The 19,269-nt window shown below is 39.7% G+C and overlaps 1 protein-coding gene across 3 annotated transcripts in view; it reads left to right on the top strand.

The window, feature by feature from the left end:
* The window catches only part of zmp:0000000936 (interleukin-1 receptor type 1), a 37,028-nt gene that overhangs the window by 3,492 nt on the left and 14,267 nt on the right, over nucleotides 1-19,269 (top strand). For all 3 annotated transcript variants that reach the window (XM_058391648.1, XM_058391647.1, XM_058391649.1), the window contains exons 2-8: nucleotides 3,641-3,733; nucleotides 3,977-4,229; nucleotides 4,777-4,957; nucleotides 5,096-5,267; nucleotides 6,523-6,585; nucleotides 6,686-6,818; nucleotides 8,422-8,567. In XM_058391648.1, coding sequence (XP_058247631.1) covers nucleotides 3,643-3,733; nucleotides 3,977-4,229; nucleotides 4,777-4,957; nucleotides 5,096-5,267; nucleotides 6,523-6,585; nucleotides 6,686-6,818; nucleotides 8,422-8,567 — 1,039 coding nt within the window. In that variant the 5' untranslated portion in view covers nucleotides 3,641-3,642. The remainder of the gene's footprint in view (nucleotides 1-3,640; nucleotides 3,734-3,976; nucleotides 4,230-4,776; nucleotides 4,958-5,095; nucleotides 5,268-6,522; nucleotides 6,586-6,685; nucleotides 6,819-8,421; nucleotides 8,568-19,269) is intronic.

Genomic DNA, 19,269 nt, shown 5'->3' with positions numbered 1-19,269 from the left:
TTTCTACTGAAGCTTCATCCTGTGCCCCACATCAGCAGAGCTATCAGTCTGCAGGACAGAGACTTGCTGACTCATCGGACTGTATGTGAGCTCATGGTGAAAGTTTTTATTCACCTCGCTGCTGATTCAGCACTTCCTTGTTTTCATTTAAAGTCTTTGAGTCTGCTCTCCTGTTCTTGGGTCCTGTTTTCAGGCTCGTCTTCTCACATTTTTTTTTGCTGAATATAACAAGTTTACTTCCACTAAAAGGTGGATACTCACATCCTCATTTACATTATAGATCACTTGTTCAGCAAGAAAAAAAGAGAAAAACACATCAAGTTGTTGTGACCTTTGGTTAAAGTACCATTTTTTATTTTTCATATTCCAAAATATTTCAAAATAAAATACATTAAATTGTTTATGGAAAATCTTCAGTCATGTGAAGGTTCCTTGCTGTTCGTGCTGTTCATTCCTGCATTTTTTTTTCGAGGCTCATTACTAAAAAGTGTAATTAATCCTTTCATAAATGATCGGCTATCTATACCATTCACTTTGCTTAAGACGGTACAGTTGTAAGATCAGTGTGGATTCACATCCATTTCCAGTTCCAGTTCTAGGCAAATCATAAAGAATAAAGACAGATAGTGGTAAAATAAGAAAAAAGGAGGATGACGAGGATGGTCTTACACCAATTCAGTTTGCCTATGAATTATAAATTTCACAACTTTGGAAATGAATCAGACCGAAACTAGAGACTCCTTTCATACGGCTTAAATAAACAGCAGAAAGTTTCTTCATATAAACGATGATACCTTTTCTCTGTAAAATAACTACTTTTTAAAGACAATTTTTATTATTTTTGGACCATCCACCTTTCGAGATTTTAGATGGATGGATGGATGGATGGATAGATAGATAGATCAACAACGTGTAATATGATCTACAACGTAATTTTAAAAAAAACATAAACGCCAAAAACCTGTATATTAATTGTAAACACTACATTCTGCATTTACTGTGGTGACTGTCATCTCCGGCAGGACCAGTAATGACTACATGAATGAAAATGATTATAACCGAATCGTGCTGAGATTCTGTGATCAGAGGATCCAAATATATTAATTATATTTTTTATTATATATATATATATATATATATATATATATATATATATATATATATATATATAATAAAAAATATAATTAATTAATAAATAAATAAATAAATAAAGCAAGAACAAAAGAAAGAAGGAAAGAAAGAAAGAAAGATTTTTGCATGTACAAAATAAACAGACAAATATTAAATAATATAGTTGAATCAAACCTAGATAAAACAAACACTTTATTGTTCTCCATCCTGAGCTGGAAATCAGTGTGAATGTTCTTCCGGTGTTCATGTGGGTTCCTCTGACATGGTGATCATGCTGAGATTCTGTGATCTAAAGGAGGTTTTGTTGGCCAGATTTCAGCATCTTACTGGATTTAATGTCGACTTTGTAGGGTTGAGGCGGTAACGTGAGAGACGTGTAAGAAGAGTGAACAACATTACATTTCATCATCTTGTGAAGTGTTTTGTACAGGCACAGTATTTTGTAATACAGTGGAGTGAAACAGTTGTGTGTGCCCTTCACATACAAGGCTAGACAAAAGATCATTTACGATAATGAATAGAAGGTAGCTTGGTTTCAGAGACTGTGATCATTTGTTTGCTTGCTCCTTGTCATATCTTCTGAGCAGCTTTATTTTTCTCAGTACTGAGTATTCCTGGCATCTCTGACAGAACAAAACATGCCATAACTGATTATTGCAGGATTCACCTATTTATCTAAATTCATGACATTATTTTAAATTGAAAAGCAGGTACAAAAACATTTCTGCAAAAATATTCCTCACAAACCCCAAGGGGCGAACTCTTACCCTCGACTGTAAGTAACAAGGGAAAAAGATCTGGACTCACTGAGAAACACTCTCGGCATCCGACCTAAAAACATAAAAATGTTCCCACAAGATCCCGAATCTGTCATTTATCATGTTGTGCTTGTCAAATCTGATTAACATGACCACATGCCTAAACAAATATTTCTGTTCCCACAAAACTATATTAATCTCTAGGAGGATAAGAAAGAGGTTGGCAGAAGTCAAATAGTCATCACAACTAATCCCAGACCTATGAAATATGAGCAGACTGACATTTACGTGTTTTCGAGGCCAGCATCTTGACCTTTGAGTTTTTCAGCAAAAACAGTCATCATTCACAGTAAATATTTACGTACATCAGGGTTCAAAGTCTGCTGTGTACCTGAGGCCATTTATATCATGAACGTCAATCAGTGCAAAAAGTCACTTTTAACCAGACCATACAGTCGAATTGCTGTCGGTTTTAACCAGAAGTCCATTATTCATAACAAGGCTATGGCTTTAAGGGAAAGAAGTGTTTTCTAAAAATAGCTTGACTCTGGAGAGAAGATAGGATGTCTGTGGAACTGTGATTGTAACAGACCACATAGCTGTGTGTTTTTTTTCTGATTCAGAGATTCTCTACGTGACTGTCCGAAATTCTGGAGGTGCTATAACTGTAAATCACTTCACTAAACACTCTTAAAATCCCTGAGTCATTTCAGCTCCAGAGTGAATCAGCAAAGAGTGAGAGAAACATGAAGCATCATCTGAGTCTGTATGGTATAGAGCAGTGTGGTGCTGCAATAAGAGAGAGAGAGAGAGAGAAAGAAAGAAAGAAAGACAGAAAGAAAGAAACACTCACACACCCCTTCACACTCTACGGACAAGTAGAGATGCCAGTCAGCCTACAACACATGTCTTTGGATTGGAGGAGGAAACCCTTGAGAACCCAGTGGGAGCCTCCAAGGCATGGGGAGGTGTGAGGTGAGCGTGCTAACCACCAAACCACCGTGCCACTCATCAATACAATATAAAGTAGAAATATAATAAAATCAATCATAAGAGAAATATAAACTTTTCAGCTTCAGATTTAGATTTCTTCCTTGTCCAGTTCTGAGCTTTGAAGTAACATCCATTTTTCACCCCGCTCCCCTTCCTGACCCCACAGTGCTGGATATCGCTTTTATTGGTCTTCAGGGAGATCATTTAGCAGGAACTTGTGGTTGATAAAAATGACACAGTAAAGATGAAGAATGTCGGGACAATGAAGCATCCTTACTCACTTCCCCTTACTCCGTCCTCCTCTGTGTGTTCCAGGCAGCATGGTGTTAGTGCAGGAGTACACATTTTGCCAAAAACCGAGAGGATTACGGTGTTGTGGGGTTTAGTCAGGTCTGAGTGCATTACCAAGAACATTTCATTTTCTGATGAAATACAAATCTCTACTCAGTAATATCTATTATCTAGTATCAGAATACACTACAGGTCTAATGAATAGATTAAAACGGAGACTCTGTAATGTATGAGCTATATTAAAAACCCTGCCCTGAAGGTGAAATCTGTCTTTTTTACTATTTTTTTTTTCTTTTTTCCCCCGCCTTCTTTGGGTTTGGCTTCCATGTGATTTACACCGCTGTAAAAGCTTCATGTCCTGAGTGAGAGTCTCACAGTGAGTGGCGTTGTGCTGAACACAGAGCCAGGCCGTGTTCCTCACTGTGGAAAGCTTTTGAGGTGATGTTCATTGTCTCTCTCTCTTTCAGACATGGTCGTGGGATTCATGGTTCTGTGGACTCTGGCATGGAGCGTCAGTGTCAGTGTGTCATCACATAATGAAACTGCAGGACTGGATGAAGGTGTGTGTGTGTGTGCTTCATTTACGGTTGCTTTTGATGACATAATTAGCAAATAAAACAATGCATAGTTATAATTTCTCTAAAAGCAGATTAATGTGTGTGTGTGTGTGTGAGTTTAGTTTAATATTGCTTTTTAGTGACAGAAAGCGAGAATAAAACAAAGCATAGGTATAATTTCTTTAAAAGCAAATTGTTGTCGATACAAACTGTATTTTCCCTCTGTGTGTGTGTGTGTGTGTGCAGGTGTCTGTAAAGACCATGGAGTAGCGTTCGACCATGTGTTTGCAGTCCCGCACGAGGCAGCATTATTAGACTGTGAACTGGTGAAGGACTATCTCTTTGATTTATTGAACATCCCTTATAACGTGACGTGGTATGACCAGCAGTCTGGCCGGGAGTTCACAGGAGAGGAGAACCACGCTGTACTACGAGGATCTTCACTGTTGTTCCTCAACACTCACGTGGAACTCCAGGGCCATTACTTGTGTATTGTCAGGTAGAGTAACTCTGCACAGCTCCAGTTTATTATTCAGCTATTCAGCATGTGCAACCTGGGACCTGTGTTCAACCAGGATCACTCAGAATCTCCTGAACAGGAACATCTTTTTCTACAGTGTGCATTACAGCCGCAAGAAACGGTCTAGCATTTCACAGCGAACTTTTAAAAATCTGCTCATTTCCACTGAAAGACGCTGCGCTAAGTCTTCTAGAAAAACAACATGACTGATAAACTGTACAGAATTAGACATTTACAGTGGGAAAGGGAGAGAGGTTTTTGTTTTATCAACATCATCCACATCACACTCAGCTTTTTTTATTTTTATTTTATGCTGTACATTTTTTACATTATATTGATATAAGCCTAATATATTTGAGCAGTTATATATATAAAGCACATAACTGACACTGAGCAGCTTCACAGAGTTTCTATAAAATATCAGAGAGAGAGAGAGAGAGAGAGAGAACTAAAACTAGAGCACTGCACTTTGAGAAAAAAAAGTCTCAAAGTGCTTTATTTTCTTCTCACACATGTCTTTGAGCAGAACTCCAGATCAGTGCTACAAGCAGGAGAGGGTTCTTCTGGTGGAAGAAGAGGTGCTTGGAGCATGTCGCCGTTCTCGGGCAGCAGTGCAGCGGATGCAGTGTCACTCGAACGACAACCTGAGGTGTCCTGTATCTGACTACACAAGTGTAGTGGATAGCTACTCCATACAGTGGTACAAGGTAAGGGTGTGTGTGTGTGTGTCTGTGTGTGTGTGTGTGTGTGTGTCTGTGTGTGTGTCTGTGTGTGTGTGTGTGTGAAAAAGATGAAAATCACAAACTCACTTTAGAGCTTCACTTCCTCTGCTCTTCCACTCTCAGGGCTGTGAGCCTCTTCTGAAAGGATCCAGGTTTCACTTTACAGAGAACAACCTCATGCTCCACGCCCGCCAAGTTTCCCTTGACGATGCTGGGTTTTATACATGCAGGATGACCTTTAACCTCACTGGAGTCATCGGTGTAGTCGCAGAGACCATCGAGTGTGAAATAATCGGTGAGAAACAGGCAGAACCTGGTGCACTGTTCACTGGGGTTTAGCTTCAACTAACAGACATTTAACTGAGATCACCTGCATCTCTGCACCTTTATATTGATGGACCTTTGCCTAAGTTAGAGATTATTTTTCAACTATCACTCACTATTGGACTACTGATTGGAAGGTTGTCAGTTTGAATCCCAGGTCAACCAAGCTACCACTACTGGGCCCCTGAGTAAGGCCCTTTACAGTGTGGTTGTAAAAATTACTGTATGTGTGAACGAAGGTTGAGGATGCTTGTTAAGCTAATCATCTTGTGTACATTGTTAATAAACCAGACTAAGAGACTGCAATTGCGAAATGAAAATAAGTGGAAGAGTTTTCCCTGTATAATCAAGTATTAGTCTTAGTCTCTTAGTCTTCGTCTGTTATTAATTTACTTGTTTATTTGATAGTTGGAAGTCTATAGAGAGAATAGGGCACAGTCCTGATCACCTGAGTGTGAATAACAGCCTGACTTACTCAGCACAATGTCGCCCTCTAGTGGACACACTATAAAGTACATTTTACTGTTGCTGATGCAGGTATGTTATAATCACTGTGCATTTATTATGATGATTATGATGATGATGATAATAATAATAATAATTATTATTATTATTACTGCACATGGTCTTGTGGGTATTGTTGATATATTGTTATATTGATATATATGTTGAACTATTAGGACATACAGTTATAGGAAACTCGTCGGTTCTAGGGGAGATCCTGGGCAACACAACAACAGTGAGATTATGTTATAATGCACAATGCTGTTGTTGTCTTTTGTCTGCTCCCTGTTTGAGGTCACAACAACAGATTATCCGATCTGCATATTTTATTTGGCACAGGGTTTATGCAGAATGCACTTCCTGATGCAACCCACCTATTTTTTCTTTTCTGGCTTGGGTCCAGCACTGAGACTTAACGTCTTAGTGGCTGGGGTTGGTTCCTTTCCTGAGAAATTGAACCCAGGCCAATGCAGTGAGAGCATGGCATCCTGTCACTGGACCACCAGAGATATAATACACAATATAATTTCACTAACAGCTCTCAAGTTCAGTGAACTCAGTGACCATTTGTTATTGAAACTATGCTATCACATATGTCAGAGTGTGTGATATTCTGGCCACATCTACAGGGTGATAACTCTGTAACACTTGGGGCCACATCGCTAATTATTTTCCTATAAAATCTATATCTACTAATCTTCTCTTTTTTCTTTTTCTTTTAGAGTCGCTTTTAAAACAACTTCAAATGCTAGAGCCCAATAACGGCACCATGAAAGTATCCGCAGGTGAGTTGCACTTAACCTGGAGAAATCAAACACAACAGGAAGATTCAGAAGGATACAGAATCATCTGTTTCTGTTTGTTTGTGCGTTTGTGTGTGAGCAGGATCACCGATTAACAAGACATGTCGTGTGTTTTTACCTACCAACGGAGTCCACATGACGGTGGTAGTCTGGGAGTTTAAGGACGATTACGTCTCATCGAACACCTCTGATCGGATCCACCAGGGACCTCAGGCGTGAGTGTCACACAGATTTCAGACAATCTCGCATTCAAATGTCACGCTGTGCTTTGTCAAAACATCGAAAAAGACGAGATGAGTCATTTCACACCTTAACACACGATACAGATTTCATTTCATCTCTTTAACTACACATGTACATGCATGTGCTCACAGTGTTTCAGTATTTGTGTGTGTGTGTAAGATATCCAGTTTGAGGGACATCGCCTCCACTCTAAATGGACACCATCAATTGTTCCTGAATTTATATATCTCTGTAAAGCTGCTTTGTGTCAGCGTCCACTATTACAAGCACTATACAACTAAAATGTCATTAAATGTAAAGAAAACTTTCTCAGGATACAAACTAGATAGAAAGTGCATGAAAAGACCAAAAGGAAACCTACTGTAAATATATTACAGAGATGACATTCAGGGTTAAAAAACACTGTGTCAGTGACCCTTCGTACTCTCTCACCTCTTATCCTCTCTAAAGAAAGGGAGTTTGGTGTGTTTTTCTCCAAACACTGAATTCATGTTGATTATTAGTTCTATAATTATTCATGAAAATTATTATTAAGACACATCGGCTGAACATGAGCTTTAACATTACTCAGTTTTTTGGGTTTTTTTGGATTTGGTTTATATTTCATATCCAGTAACATGTTAGGGCATAACACAGCCCCCAGGCTCTCCATCATCTGAAGCCGACTGCACACATTTCTTTGTATTGATGCTGCACTTGGCCATGGGTGTTAGAGCAAGAAACCTAGCTTCTCACAAAAACAACAGACAAGTTTACGGCACTTGTTTCCACTGCGTGAACAGTTCTTACCACATTTCCTTTTTCTTGCTCAAGAGGAAACATTGGTGAAAGTTTGTCAATCAAGCAGAAGCCATGAGAACTTGGACTGTTTTGCAGAACATGTATACATGTATATACTTCTGGGAAACATCATACACATATTACAAACTTACTTCTCTGAACAATATATAGTTCTGTGCAAACCCTGTTGTATTTTAGAATGATATTTTTTTCATTTGTCATAGATCTTTATTTTGACATCTACATTATTGGTAATATAATAATGCTGCAGACGAAGCTTGTCTTTGTGCTGCACATGTTAAAGTCCCCAGAAGAACTGTTTTGCAAGATGCCCAGAAAAACTCACCAGCTCACCATTTCCTTATAAAACATCACAAACTCTACCTGAGACTGGTGTTTTAAGTAAATGGTCGTCACAACAAATGTTGACTTTATCTTTTTCATTTGTTTTTGTTTACTGCTCTTGAAAGTATTTTTAAAGGCATCTATGCTTATGGAATTTCTTTGCACTATCTATCTATCTATCTATCTATCTATCTATCTATCTATCTATCTATCTATCTATCTATCTATCTATCTATCTATCTATCTATCTATCTATCTATCTATCTAAACACACATAATGTGTTTGCACATTATGTACTCCTGTGCTTATGTACTTTGCTTCTGTATTGTGTGTTCCACCATCAATTGACAGCATTGACCTTTTCACACTTGACTGAATGAAAGCATTTCCACTCCATTGTGTCCATATTGTCCCTTGATGGAGTAAAGAGATGGTGATTGTGTGCACAGGGAGCTCGAGGTGGCTGAGGGCTGGTGGTTGGAGCGCAGCTTGTTCGTGTCTCGAGCAGAGCCAGGTGATTTGAACCTGAACTTCACCTGCAGGGCTTTTAGCCACAGAGGACATGCAGTTGGCTACTTTACCCTCTACCCTGAAGGTCAGAAAACACACACCCATGGTTTGTTTTATTACAGCATGTAAAGCATTTCCACTGACTTATATATTATTGTCCTTATATATTGTCAACTCTTATGGGAATTTTTGACCATTCTTCCAGAAGCGCATTTGTGAGGTCACACACTGATGTTGGACGAGAAGGCCTGGCTCTCAGTCTCCGCTCTAATTCATCCCAAAGGTGTTCTATCGGGTTGAGGTCAGGACTCTGTGCAGGCCAGTCAAGTTCCTCCACACCAGACTCTGTCATCCATGTCTTTATGGACCTTGCTTTGTGCACTGGTGCACAGTCATGTTGGAAGAGGAAGGGGCCAGCTCCAAACTGTTCCCACAAAGTTGGGAGCATGGAATTGTCCAAAATGTCTTGGTATGCTGAAGCATTCAGAGTTCCTTTCACTGGAACTAAGGGGCCGAGCCCAGCTCCTGAAAAACAACCCCACACCATAATCCCCCCTCCACCAAACTTTACACTTGGCACAATGCAGTCAGACAAGTATCGTTCTCCTGGCAACCGCCAAACCCAGACTCGTCCATCAGATTGCCAGATGGAGAAGCGTGATTCGTCACTCCAGAGAACGCGTCTCCACTGCTCTAGAGTCCAGTGGCGGCGTGCTTTACACCACTGCATCCGACGCTGTGCATTGCACTTGGTGATGTACGGCTTGGATGCAGCTGCTCGGCCATGGAAACCCATTCCATGAAGCTCTCTGCGCACTGTTCTTGAGCTAATCTGAAGGCCACATGAAGTTTGGAGGTCTGTAGCGATTGACTCTGCAGAAAGTTGGCGACCTCTTCGCACTATCCGCCTCAGCATCCACTGACCCCGCTCCGTCAGTTTACGTGGCCTACCACTTCGTGGCTGAGTTGCTGTCGTTCCCAAACACTTCCACGTTCTTATAATACAGCTGACAGTTGACTGTGGAATATTTAGGAGCGAGGAAATTTCACGACTGGATTTGTTGCACAGGTGGCATCCTATCACAGTTCCTCGCTGGAATTCACTGAGCTCCTGAGAGCGACCCATTCTTTCACAAATGTTTGTAAAAACAGTCTGCATGCCTAGGTGCTTGATTTTATACACCTGTGGCCATGGAAGTGATTGGAACACCTGATTCTGATTATTTGGATGGGTGAGCGAATACTTTTGGCAATATAGTGTATTAGTCATATATATATATCAGTTTTGGCCTGGCTCACATCTGTATCTGCTGTGTGTGTGTGTGTGGTCTATCCACCTCCTCAATCACCACATCAGGATGATCTCACTGAACATCTGTCAGTACAGTAACCTGCTTCCTGCTATGAACCCAAACGCTGAATCTCTGGTGACTTCAACCATCTCAGAGTCAATGGAATTTGCTAAGGTAAAAGGTGGATCAGAGCAACACCAGTGGTGAAGCCATCCTTTAAATCAATACATTTGAAACTTGGGATTTTCCATCACGTTAGCTGAAGTGATGAGAGTCAGTCTTGAGTGCATCTACAACTCATTCATGGCAATTCAATTCAATTTTATTTGGTTTTTATTTGGTTTATTTATAATTTCTTAGACTGATTAGTCTAAGAAATTATGTACTGAGAAATGTTTGTGCTTTTTGGTGTGAACGTGAGAAGAGAAGGATGTTCGTGTGGCACAAACAGCACAGCAACATGAGAGACTGACATACTGAACATTTTTTTTGTTTCATTTCATTGTCTGTACTGCTTATCAGATCTATCCTCGGGTCACGGGGAGGCATATCTCAGGCGTCATCGGGCATCAAGGCAGGATACACCCTGGACAGAGTGCCAACCCATCACAGGGCACACACACACTCTCATTCCATACTGAACATAAAAAAAGAAAAAACAAACCACCTTTTAAAATCATGTTTAAAACAGGACAACATTTGATTGAAAGGAACCTAACGTGAAGTAAATGATTAAACATAATAAAGGGATGGGAGTTCATGAGCTATATATTGGCATGGCTCTTTTTATTGCAGCATGCTGTATTAAATGAACATTCAGATGATTTATAACCTGGTTTGTGGTTATTTACTCATTCTTTACTGCAACTGTAAATCACTGTACTGGTTTATTATGGGATTTACTGGTGATATAATCATTAAACATGTGGTGTATATCTTGGGGTTAGTGTGGGTTACTGAATCTATCTATCTGTCTGTCTGTCTGTCTGTCTGTCTATCTATCTATCATGAAAGTAAGCAAGAAAGAAAGCAAGCAAGCAAGAAAGAAAGAAAGACAGACAGACAGACAGACAGACAGACCAGTTTGACCAGTGTTTTGTCTCCTGATCAGCTGATGTTTGTGCTCCTCCTGTTGTTTACATGTGGAAGCTTTGTATTCAGTAAAATGTGGACTGAACTTTCAACTTTATGGCTTAAACACTTATAGTTCTAATATTTCTAAATATTAGATGTCAGACTGTTAATGTTGAAGATATTTGTGTAATTTATGAACCTTAAAAATAACAATAATGAACAACAATAATGGAAAAATGTATTAAACCATAAATCACATCAAGTTATTTGTACATAAGAAGTGCATGTCTGCTTGATATGCTGTACTGTACATCTTCCCAACATTATTGTTTGCCACCAAATAATTTATAAATAATAAAGTTCTGAACGGCCACAGAAGGGAGGTATTCAACCTCTTCAAAGTACGTTTCCTACTTACATTTTTCTGTAACACAACACCATACTACAATTTCAGATTTATGTATTTACGACTAAAATATTCCTAAATGTTTGTGCACCCCTGACTATCACACCCATACACAGAGCAGGCATAATATTCATAACATGAGCAGTGAGAGGTGAAGTGAATAACACTGATGATCTCCTCAGCATGGCACCTGTTAGTGGGTGGGATATATTAGGCAGAAAGTGAACATTTTGTCCTCGAGGTTGATGTTAGAAGCAGGAAAAATGGACAAGTGTAAGGATTTGAGTGAATTTGACCAAATAGGGCCAAATTGTGATGGCTAGACCACTGGATCAGAGCATCTCCAAAACTGCAGCTCTTGTGTGGTGTCCCCGTTCTGCAGTGGTCAGTATCTATCAAAAGTCCTGTAAGTCCTGTAAGTTGAGAGGTGGGGCCCACGGAGAGGTGGGGCAACTTACAGGACTTAAAGGATCTTCTGCTATCATCTTGGTGCCAGATATCACAGCACACCTTCAGGGATCTAGTGGAGTCCATGCCTCGATGGGTCAGGGCTGTTTTGGCAGTAAAGGGGAACTAACACAATATTTGGCAGGTGGTCATAACGTTATGCCTGATTGGTGCATGTCCATGTTGAACATCTCACTCCAGATTCAATGGTATACTGAGCTCCACTCTTCTTTCCACTAGATGTTGGAGTGTGTCCGTGGGGGATTAGTGATCATTCAGCTACAAGAGCATTAGTGAGATCAGACACTGATGATGTAAGAGTGAGGAGGTCTGGGATTCGTTAGTCAGCATTCCAGTTCATTCCAGAGATGAGGTATGGCTGCTGTAATTCCAGCTCTTAAAGCTACAGCATACTAAGACATGCTGTAAATGACTGAATTGTAGGTTATAAACTGAAAATTACACTTAACAACCTCACACATTAAAATGGAGACTGGACAGACAGATGCAACGATAAACATTTAATTCATTCTAAGGTCAGGTAGGATAGAATTTGCACAAAAACTAAAGTAATAGAAAAAAAGTGAAAAATATTGCCTAAGCAAACAGAATGGTGAATAAAATTGCACAGGTTTAAGAAAATGATCACGTAAGCTACATACCTGAGATTTAGCACTGCACCACTTAAACAGAACCAAACGTGCTGGACTTAACGTATAGTTCTGTGCATGTTGATGGTCACCCGGCTTAATCAGAAAAACTAAAAAAAAACAGTAATGGACTGAGAATCTGTCCTACACGATGAAAGTGGACCTGTACAACCATGTAGGCATTCTAGGCAGAGACACACTACAATTAAGAGATCTGTTATTCTTTATCATTTTTTTTAAAAGAAAAAATATATTACATTCATTCATCTTCAGTAATTACTTGATCCAAGTCACAGCTGCAAAGTGAGTCTAGTGAATAAGCTGGAAAACATTACGTCGTAGGGCGTCATACATGCATTCACACACAACACAATTAAACACAGACACCAGTCCACCAATTTACATGTTTTTGGGAGATTGAGAGAAACGAAGAACCCAGACAGTAACCTGAGCTGACCATCCATCTGGGACCCTGAATGCTACTCGCTTCGCCAGCATGCTGAACGGCATACACACAATCAAGCATAACATTATGACCACCTGCCTAATATTGTGTTGGTCCTCCTTTTGCTGCCAAAACAGCCCTGACCCATCAAGGCATGGACTCCGCTAGATCCCTGAAGGTGTGCTGTGGTATCTGGCATAAAAATGTTAGCAGCAGATCCTTTAAGTCCTGTAAGTTGCAAGGTGGGGTCTCTATGGATCGGACTTGTTTCTCCAGCACATCCCACAGATGCTGGATTGGATTGAGATCTGGGGAATTTGGAGGACAAATCAACACCTCAAACTCATTGTTGTGCTCATCAAACCATTCCTGAACCATTTTTGCTTTGTGGCACGGTGCATTATCCTGCTGAAAGAGACCACAGTCATCAGGGAATACCGTTTCTATGAAAGGGCGTACATGGTCTGCAACAGTGTTTAGGTAGGTGGTACGTGTCAAAGTAACATCCACATGGAATGCAGGACCCAAGGTTCCCCAGCAGAACATTGCCAAAAGCATGACACTGCCTCCGTTAGCTTGCCTTCTTCCCATAGTGCATCCTGGTGCCATGTGTTCTCCAGGTAAGTGATGCACACGCACCCGGTCATACACGTGATGTAAAAGAAAACTTGACTGATCAGACCAGGCCACCTTCTTACATTGCTCTGTGGTCCAGTTCTGATGCTCACGTGCCCATTGTTGCTGCACTGGGGTCAGCAAGGGCACCCTGACTGGTCTGCGGTTATGCAGCCCCATACGCAGCAAACTATGTATTCTGACACCGTTCTATCAGCACCAGCATTAACTTCTATATCAATTTGAGCAACAGTAGTGTCTATTCACATCATCAGCATGTTCTTAAGGTTTTATTCATTTTGCTCGATTTCATGCAGGTTTTTAGGAATGATCGGCAGTCTGTAAATGTAGGGATCTAATGTCTTTACATGGATTGTTATTGTCCCCAGTGGGAAAAAGCTCACTGATACTTTAAAGGCTTCAGAGAGACAAATATGGAAATCAGTGTCTTCATCCGGTCCAAGTCAGTAACTGGAACGGAGGCTGAACACTACTGAAACTACTCGGGAATACTTCAACATCCCGAAGGAAAGCGCAGGGAAAGTGCTGAGTATTTAGAGACTGAATCCTCTGAGACGGAGAAGCAGAAATCGCCTTTCACAGTCCTGTGCATTGCGTAAGATGAGGAGGAAGAGCTCCCAGCCCCGGAGAGGAAATTGCAACACTCCGTTTCTCAAATGTTCCTGTGTGCATGGAGAAGTTCTGACTGCGTGTCGGAGACATGACTTCCTCTGGATACAGAGTGTTTACACCTTCTTCTGAGAGTGTTTATGAACGAGTTACTGCTCATGTAACCTAAACCTTCTCGCACAGTTTGTGAAGCTTCTCTCTGTCCAGAAACCGAGGAACCAAACACAGCGGCGGAGATCCAGAGGACTGGAGGTGAGGCCTTTTTTTTTTTTTCAAACCCTTGCGCGCGCGCGCGGGTGCGAGTTTGTGCTCGTGAGCGTGAGCGTGTGCGTGCGCGTGCGTGGGTGTGTGTGTTTGTAAGGGCGTGCACTTTGTGAAAGTCTGCCGGGAAGTCATACTCACTGGATGTAAATCAGAACAACTGGGATTCTGAAAATTCTACACATATTGGATATTATGTACCAAGATGGGCTCTGTGTAAACCGATAACAGCAATAATAATAATAATAATAATAATAATAATCATCATCATCATAAAGCCCGCCCTGTGCGGTGCAGGATTTTGATTGTCTGATTATCAAGAATGGAAAGACACAAAGACCGTCTCTATCAGGCCAGGAGTGTGACACACACACACACACACACACACCTATGAAACTGTGCTGCCCACAAGCTCTCCTGACTTCAGTGACAACCAGAATCTACTTTCCTTCTTCAAGTGATTATGCCTATGTTCACTTCCTGAACCTTGATTCTTTGACAGTGTATCTGCTGATTATTTTGGTAATCACAGTGGTGCTGTGTGTACCTCTTTACCTCTAAAACGCAAGCCGAGCTGGTCAAACTGGTCACCTCTCAGTCCCTGAGCTCGGGTTACTTTGGCTGTTCATATGTTCTCCCCACATCTGTGTGGGATTAAGTACATCACTGAGATTGCCTATGCTGAATTGCTGTGTGTGTGTGTGCACAATTTGATTTATTCACAAAAAGCAATAAAACTGTATTAGTGAGATTATTGGAAAAAGATCATGTCAGTGGATTTCAAGTAGAATGTTATCCCCTCAGCAAATTTAAGCTAAGACCTTGAACCTGAAATTACCCCGAACATAAACATGACTAATTTGCTCAGGGATGTAACTGGATGTCAGCATTATTTTTGTTCCCTCATGTTTCAGGAACAGAACAGATGAAACTGAGTCATCTTTTTTCATAGGTGTCTTGAAAGCTGGCAAACAAAAAAAAGGACACTGTTAATTACTGTACTCTCTCTTATCTTGGGTTAATAAAACCCCATGCATGCTGTAGACACCTCTGTTTAGATTATTTAATGAACACAGGTACAGAACGGTCCACTGGGACTCTTATATAAACATCTGTATTATCCTGGCTTTCTTTTCGCTCACTCTGACGCAGCTCGATGTTTGACCATCAGTCACACCATGTACTTGGACACACCAAATGGTGAGTCATACGAGTGAACGGTCTCCAGCTCTCCCTCTCCTTGTTCACTCCTGAGAAGAGAGTTCTTTACGAGAAAGCTTCTCTTTTTTTTATTATTTTAAACACACTATTTTGCACTTCTGCACCTAATAATCTGCCTTGTTGGTACACAAATATTTGCTGATTCACCAGACGTCTCACACCCACACTCACTAAGGCAAGTGATATTTTCTTATTAGCTCTGCTACATGATTTGCTGTTCAGTGTTGCAGACATGCATATGATAATAGTCCGGAAACGCTGGTGTTGTTAAGTTCACTGATTCGGATGTTGCGAGAAAAAGTCTTTATTTTGATCGTACTGTTGAAGGGGAAAAGTTTTGGTTTGAAGGCTACATGGTGAAGACAGCATTAGTTCCTAAGCGACCACTTGACTGTCCGCACTCCGTAATTAATTCTCGAGCCATGAAAGGTAACTCTATCCAAGTTTGGTCAAGTGCATTTGACTCTTTTTAGGACAAACAGTACAGGTCTCTTTGGTGGATTTAACATCATATTAATGATCCCCGTGGTTTGCCTTTGCTCTTTACAGTAATTTCCAAAATGAAGCATTGTTCTTGGTGTTGTTTATTTCAACATCATTATTTCTTGTTTGTTTTCAAAATTTCTAATGTTTTAAGCTGAGACCTTATAATTATGAGGTGCTCAAAGCTTGCAGATATGCTTCCACCTCCCAAAGAAAGCATGTGTTAATGTCTGTGGTAATGAAATATGTGTGTAGGATCCAGCCTCTCTGACTGTGTCCCCATGTCACATTGCTAGTTTTCAGTCTTGTGGCTGAAATGAATATCGGAAGCAGCTGTAGTGGTTTGGGAAAAGTGAAAATCTGCCGAGATCCTGCATGTTCCTCTGAGGAGAACCTTTTACATGGATTATTGACTTCTGCACAGCACTTGGGATCAGTTTACTGACATGTGTATAGTAGGCTGTAATTATCCCATATCGATCATCACTAAAGAATATTTATTACACGTTTTAAGCATCCTTTAATATCTGCTGTTAAAGCTACTAAATAACTGAACGCTGAGAGATCTTAATGTACTTTGTCTCACTATGCTTCCGCTGTCGCTGTGGGTGAGAGTCAAACAGAGATGCAGTTCATGACATTGCTGTTGAATCTGATGAAGGAGGACATGGGAAAACAGGAAATAGGAAATGTCTGGCTGATATTTTAATATTCCCTGATGAAATCAGAGCATTGTATAATAAATCAAGTTACAATAAATCTCAAAAAGAAATGATTTCATGCAAATGTTCTTAATAAAGGGCAGCACTGTGGCTTAGTGGTTGGCACTGTTGCCTCACAGCAAGAAGGTCCTGGGTTTGAATCCCGGGTTCGAACAAGCAGAGGCCTTTCTGTGAGGAGTTTGCATGTTCTTCCTGTGCCTGTATGGGGGTACTCTGGTTTCCTCCCACAGCCCAAAAACATGTACATTAGGGTGTGGTTGTCTGTCTATATTTGTGGCCCTGTGATGGACTGGTGACCTGTCCAGGGTGTGCCTTTCACCCAATGTGTTCAGTCTTCATTTGAATACAACGCATGACTCATTATCCTTCTACAATCAGTGACACGGTGTACAAGTGTTGTAGAAATGTTACAGTGTCCTTAGAGGAAGGCTTTATTAATATAACCCTACTTTAATCATCTAAAAGCGTGTGCCCTGCTATTGCATTACACTCATTTGTAGAAGTGGTATGCGCAACATCGGATGTGGTTTACAAAAATCAGAACCAACGATTTTTGGTTCCTGAAATCTGAAAAATCTCTGAGATGCGGCATCATTGTTAAATCCTTCTATGATGCTGTCTAGGATATTGTTTTTCCAAAATCAAACAAGTGAATTCGACATTTTTCTACTGAAGCTTCATCCTGTGCCCCACATCAGCAGAGCTATCAGTCTGCAGGACAGAGACTTGCTGACTCATCGGACTGTATGTGAGCTCATGGTGAAAGTTTTTATTCACCTCGCTGCTGATTCAGCACTTCCTTGTTTTCATTTAAAGTCTTTGAGTCTGCTCTCCTGTTCTTGGGTCCTGTTTTCAGGCTCGTCTTCTCACATTTTTTTTTGCTGAATATAACAAGTTTACTTCCACTAAAAGGTGGATACTCACATCCTCATTTACATTATAGATCACTTGTTCAGCAAGAAAAAAAGAGAAAAACACATCAAGTTGTTGTGACCTTTGGTTAAAGTACCATTTTTTATTTTTCATATTCCAAAATATTTCAAAATAAAATACATTAAATTGTTTATGGAAAATCTTCAGTCATGTGAAGGTTCCTTGCTGTTCGTGCTGTTCATTCCTGCATTTTTTTTTCGAGGCTCATTACTAAAAAGTGTAATTAATCCTTTCATAAATGATCGGCTATCTATACCATTCACTTTGCTTAAGACGGTACAGTTGTAAGATCAGTGTGGATTCACATCCATTTCCAGTTCCAGTTCTAGGCAAATCATAAAGAATAAAGACAGATAGTGGTAAAATAAGAAAAAAGGAGGATGACGAGGATGGTCTTACACCAATTCAGTTTGCCTATGAATTATAAATTTCACAACTTTGGAAATGAATCAGACCGAAACTAGAGACTCCTTTCATACGGCTTAAATAAACAGCAGAAAGTTTCTTCATATAAACGATGATACCTTTTCTCTGTAAAATAACTACTTTTTAAAGACAATTTTTATTATTTTTGGACCATCCACCTTTCGAGATTTTAGATGGATGGATGGATGGATGGATAGATAGATAGATCAACAACGTGTAATATGATCTACAACGTAATTTTAAAAAAAACATAAACGCCAAAAACCTGTATATTAATTGTAAACACTACATTCTGCATTTACTGTGGTGACTGTCATCTCCGGCAGGACCAGTAATGACTACATGAATGAAAATGATTATAACCGAATCGTGCTGAGATTCTGTGATCAGAGGATCCAAATATATTAATTATATTTTTTATTATATATATATATATATATATATATATATATATATATATATATATATATATATATATATATAATAAAAAATATAATTAATTAATTAATTAATAAATTAATAAATAAATAAATAAATAAATAAAGCAAGAACAAAAGAAAGAAGGAAAGAAAGAAAGAAAGATTTTTGCATGTACAAAATAAACAGACAAATATTAAATAATATAGTTGAATCAAACCTAGATAAAACAAACACTTTATTGTTCTCCATCCTGAGCTGGAATTAATATCAGTGTGAATGTTCTTCCGGTGTTCATGTGGGTTCCTCTGACATGGTGATCATGCTGAGATTCTGTGATCTAAAGGAGGTTTTGTTGGCCAGATTTCAGCATCTTACTGGATTTAATGTCGACTTTGTAGGGTTGAGGCGGTAACGTGAGAGACGTGTAAGAAGAGTGAACAACATTACATTTCATCATCTTGTGAAGTGTTTTGTACAGGCACAGTATTTTGTAATACAGTGGAGTGAAACAGTTGTGTGTGCCCTTCACATACAAGGCTAGACAAAAGATCATTTACGATAATGAATAGAAGGTAGCTTGGTTTCAGAGACTGTGATCATTTGTTTGCTTGCTCCTTGTCATATCTTCTGAGCAGCTTTATTTTTCTCAGTACTGAGTATTCCTGGCATCTCTGACAGAACAAAACATGCCATAACTGATTATTGCAGGATTCACCTATTTATCTAAATTCATGACATTATTTTAAATTGAAAAGCAGGTAC

The sequence above is a fragment of the Hemibagrus wyckioides genome, linkage group LG06 (genome assembly GCF_019097595.1).
Source record: "Hemibagrus wyckioides isolate EC202008001 linkage group LG06, SWU_Hwy_1.0, whole genome shotgun sequence".
NCBI lineage: Eukaryota > Metazoa > Chordata > Actinopteri > Siluriformes > Bagridae > Hemibagrus > Hemibagrus wyckioides.
Note: the sequence above shows the minus strand (reverse complement) of the source record. Positions and strands in the feature narration are given on the sequence as shown.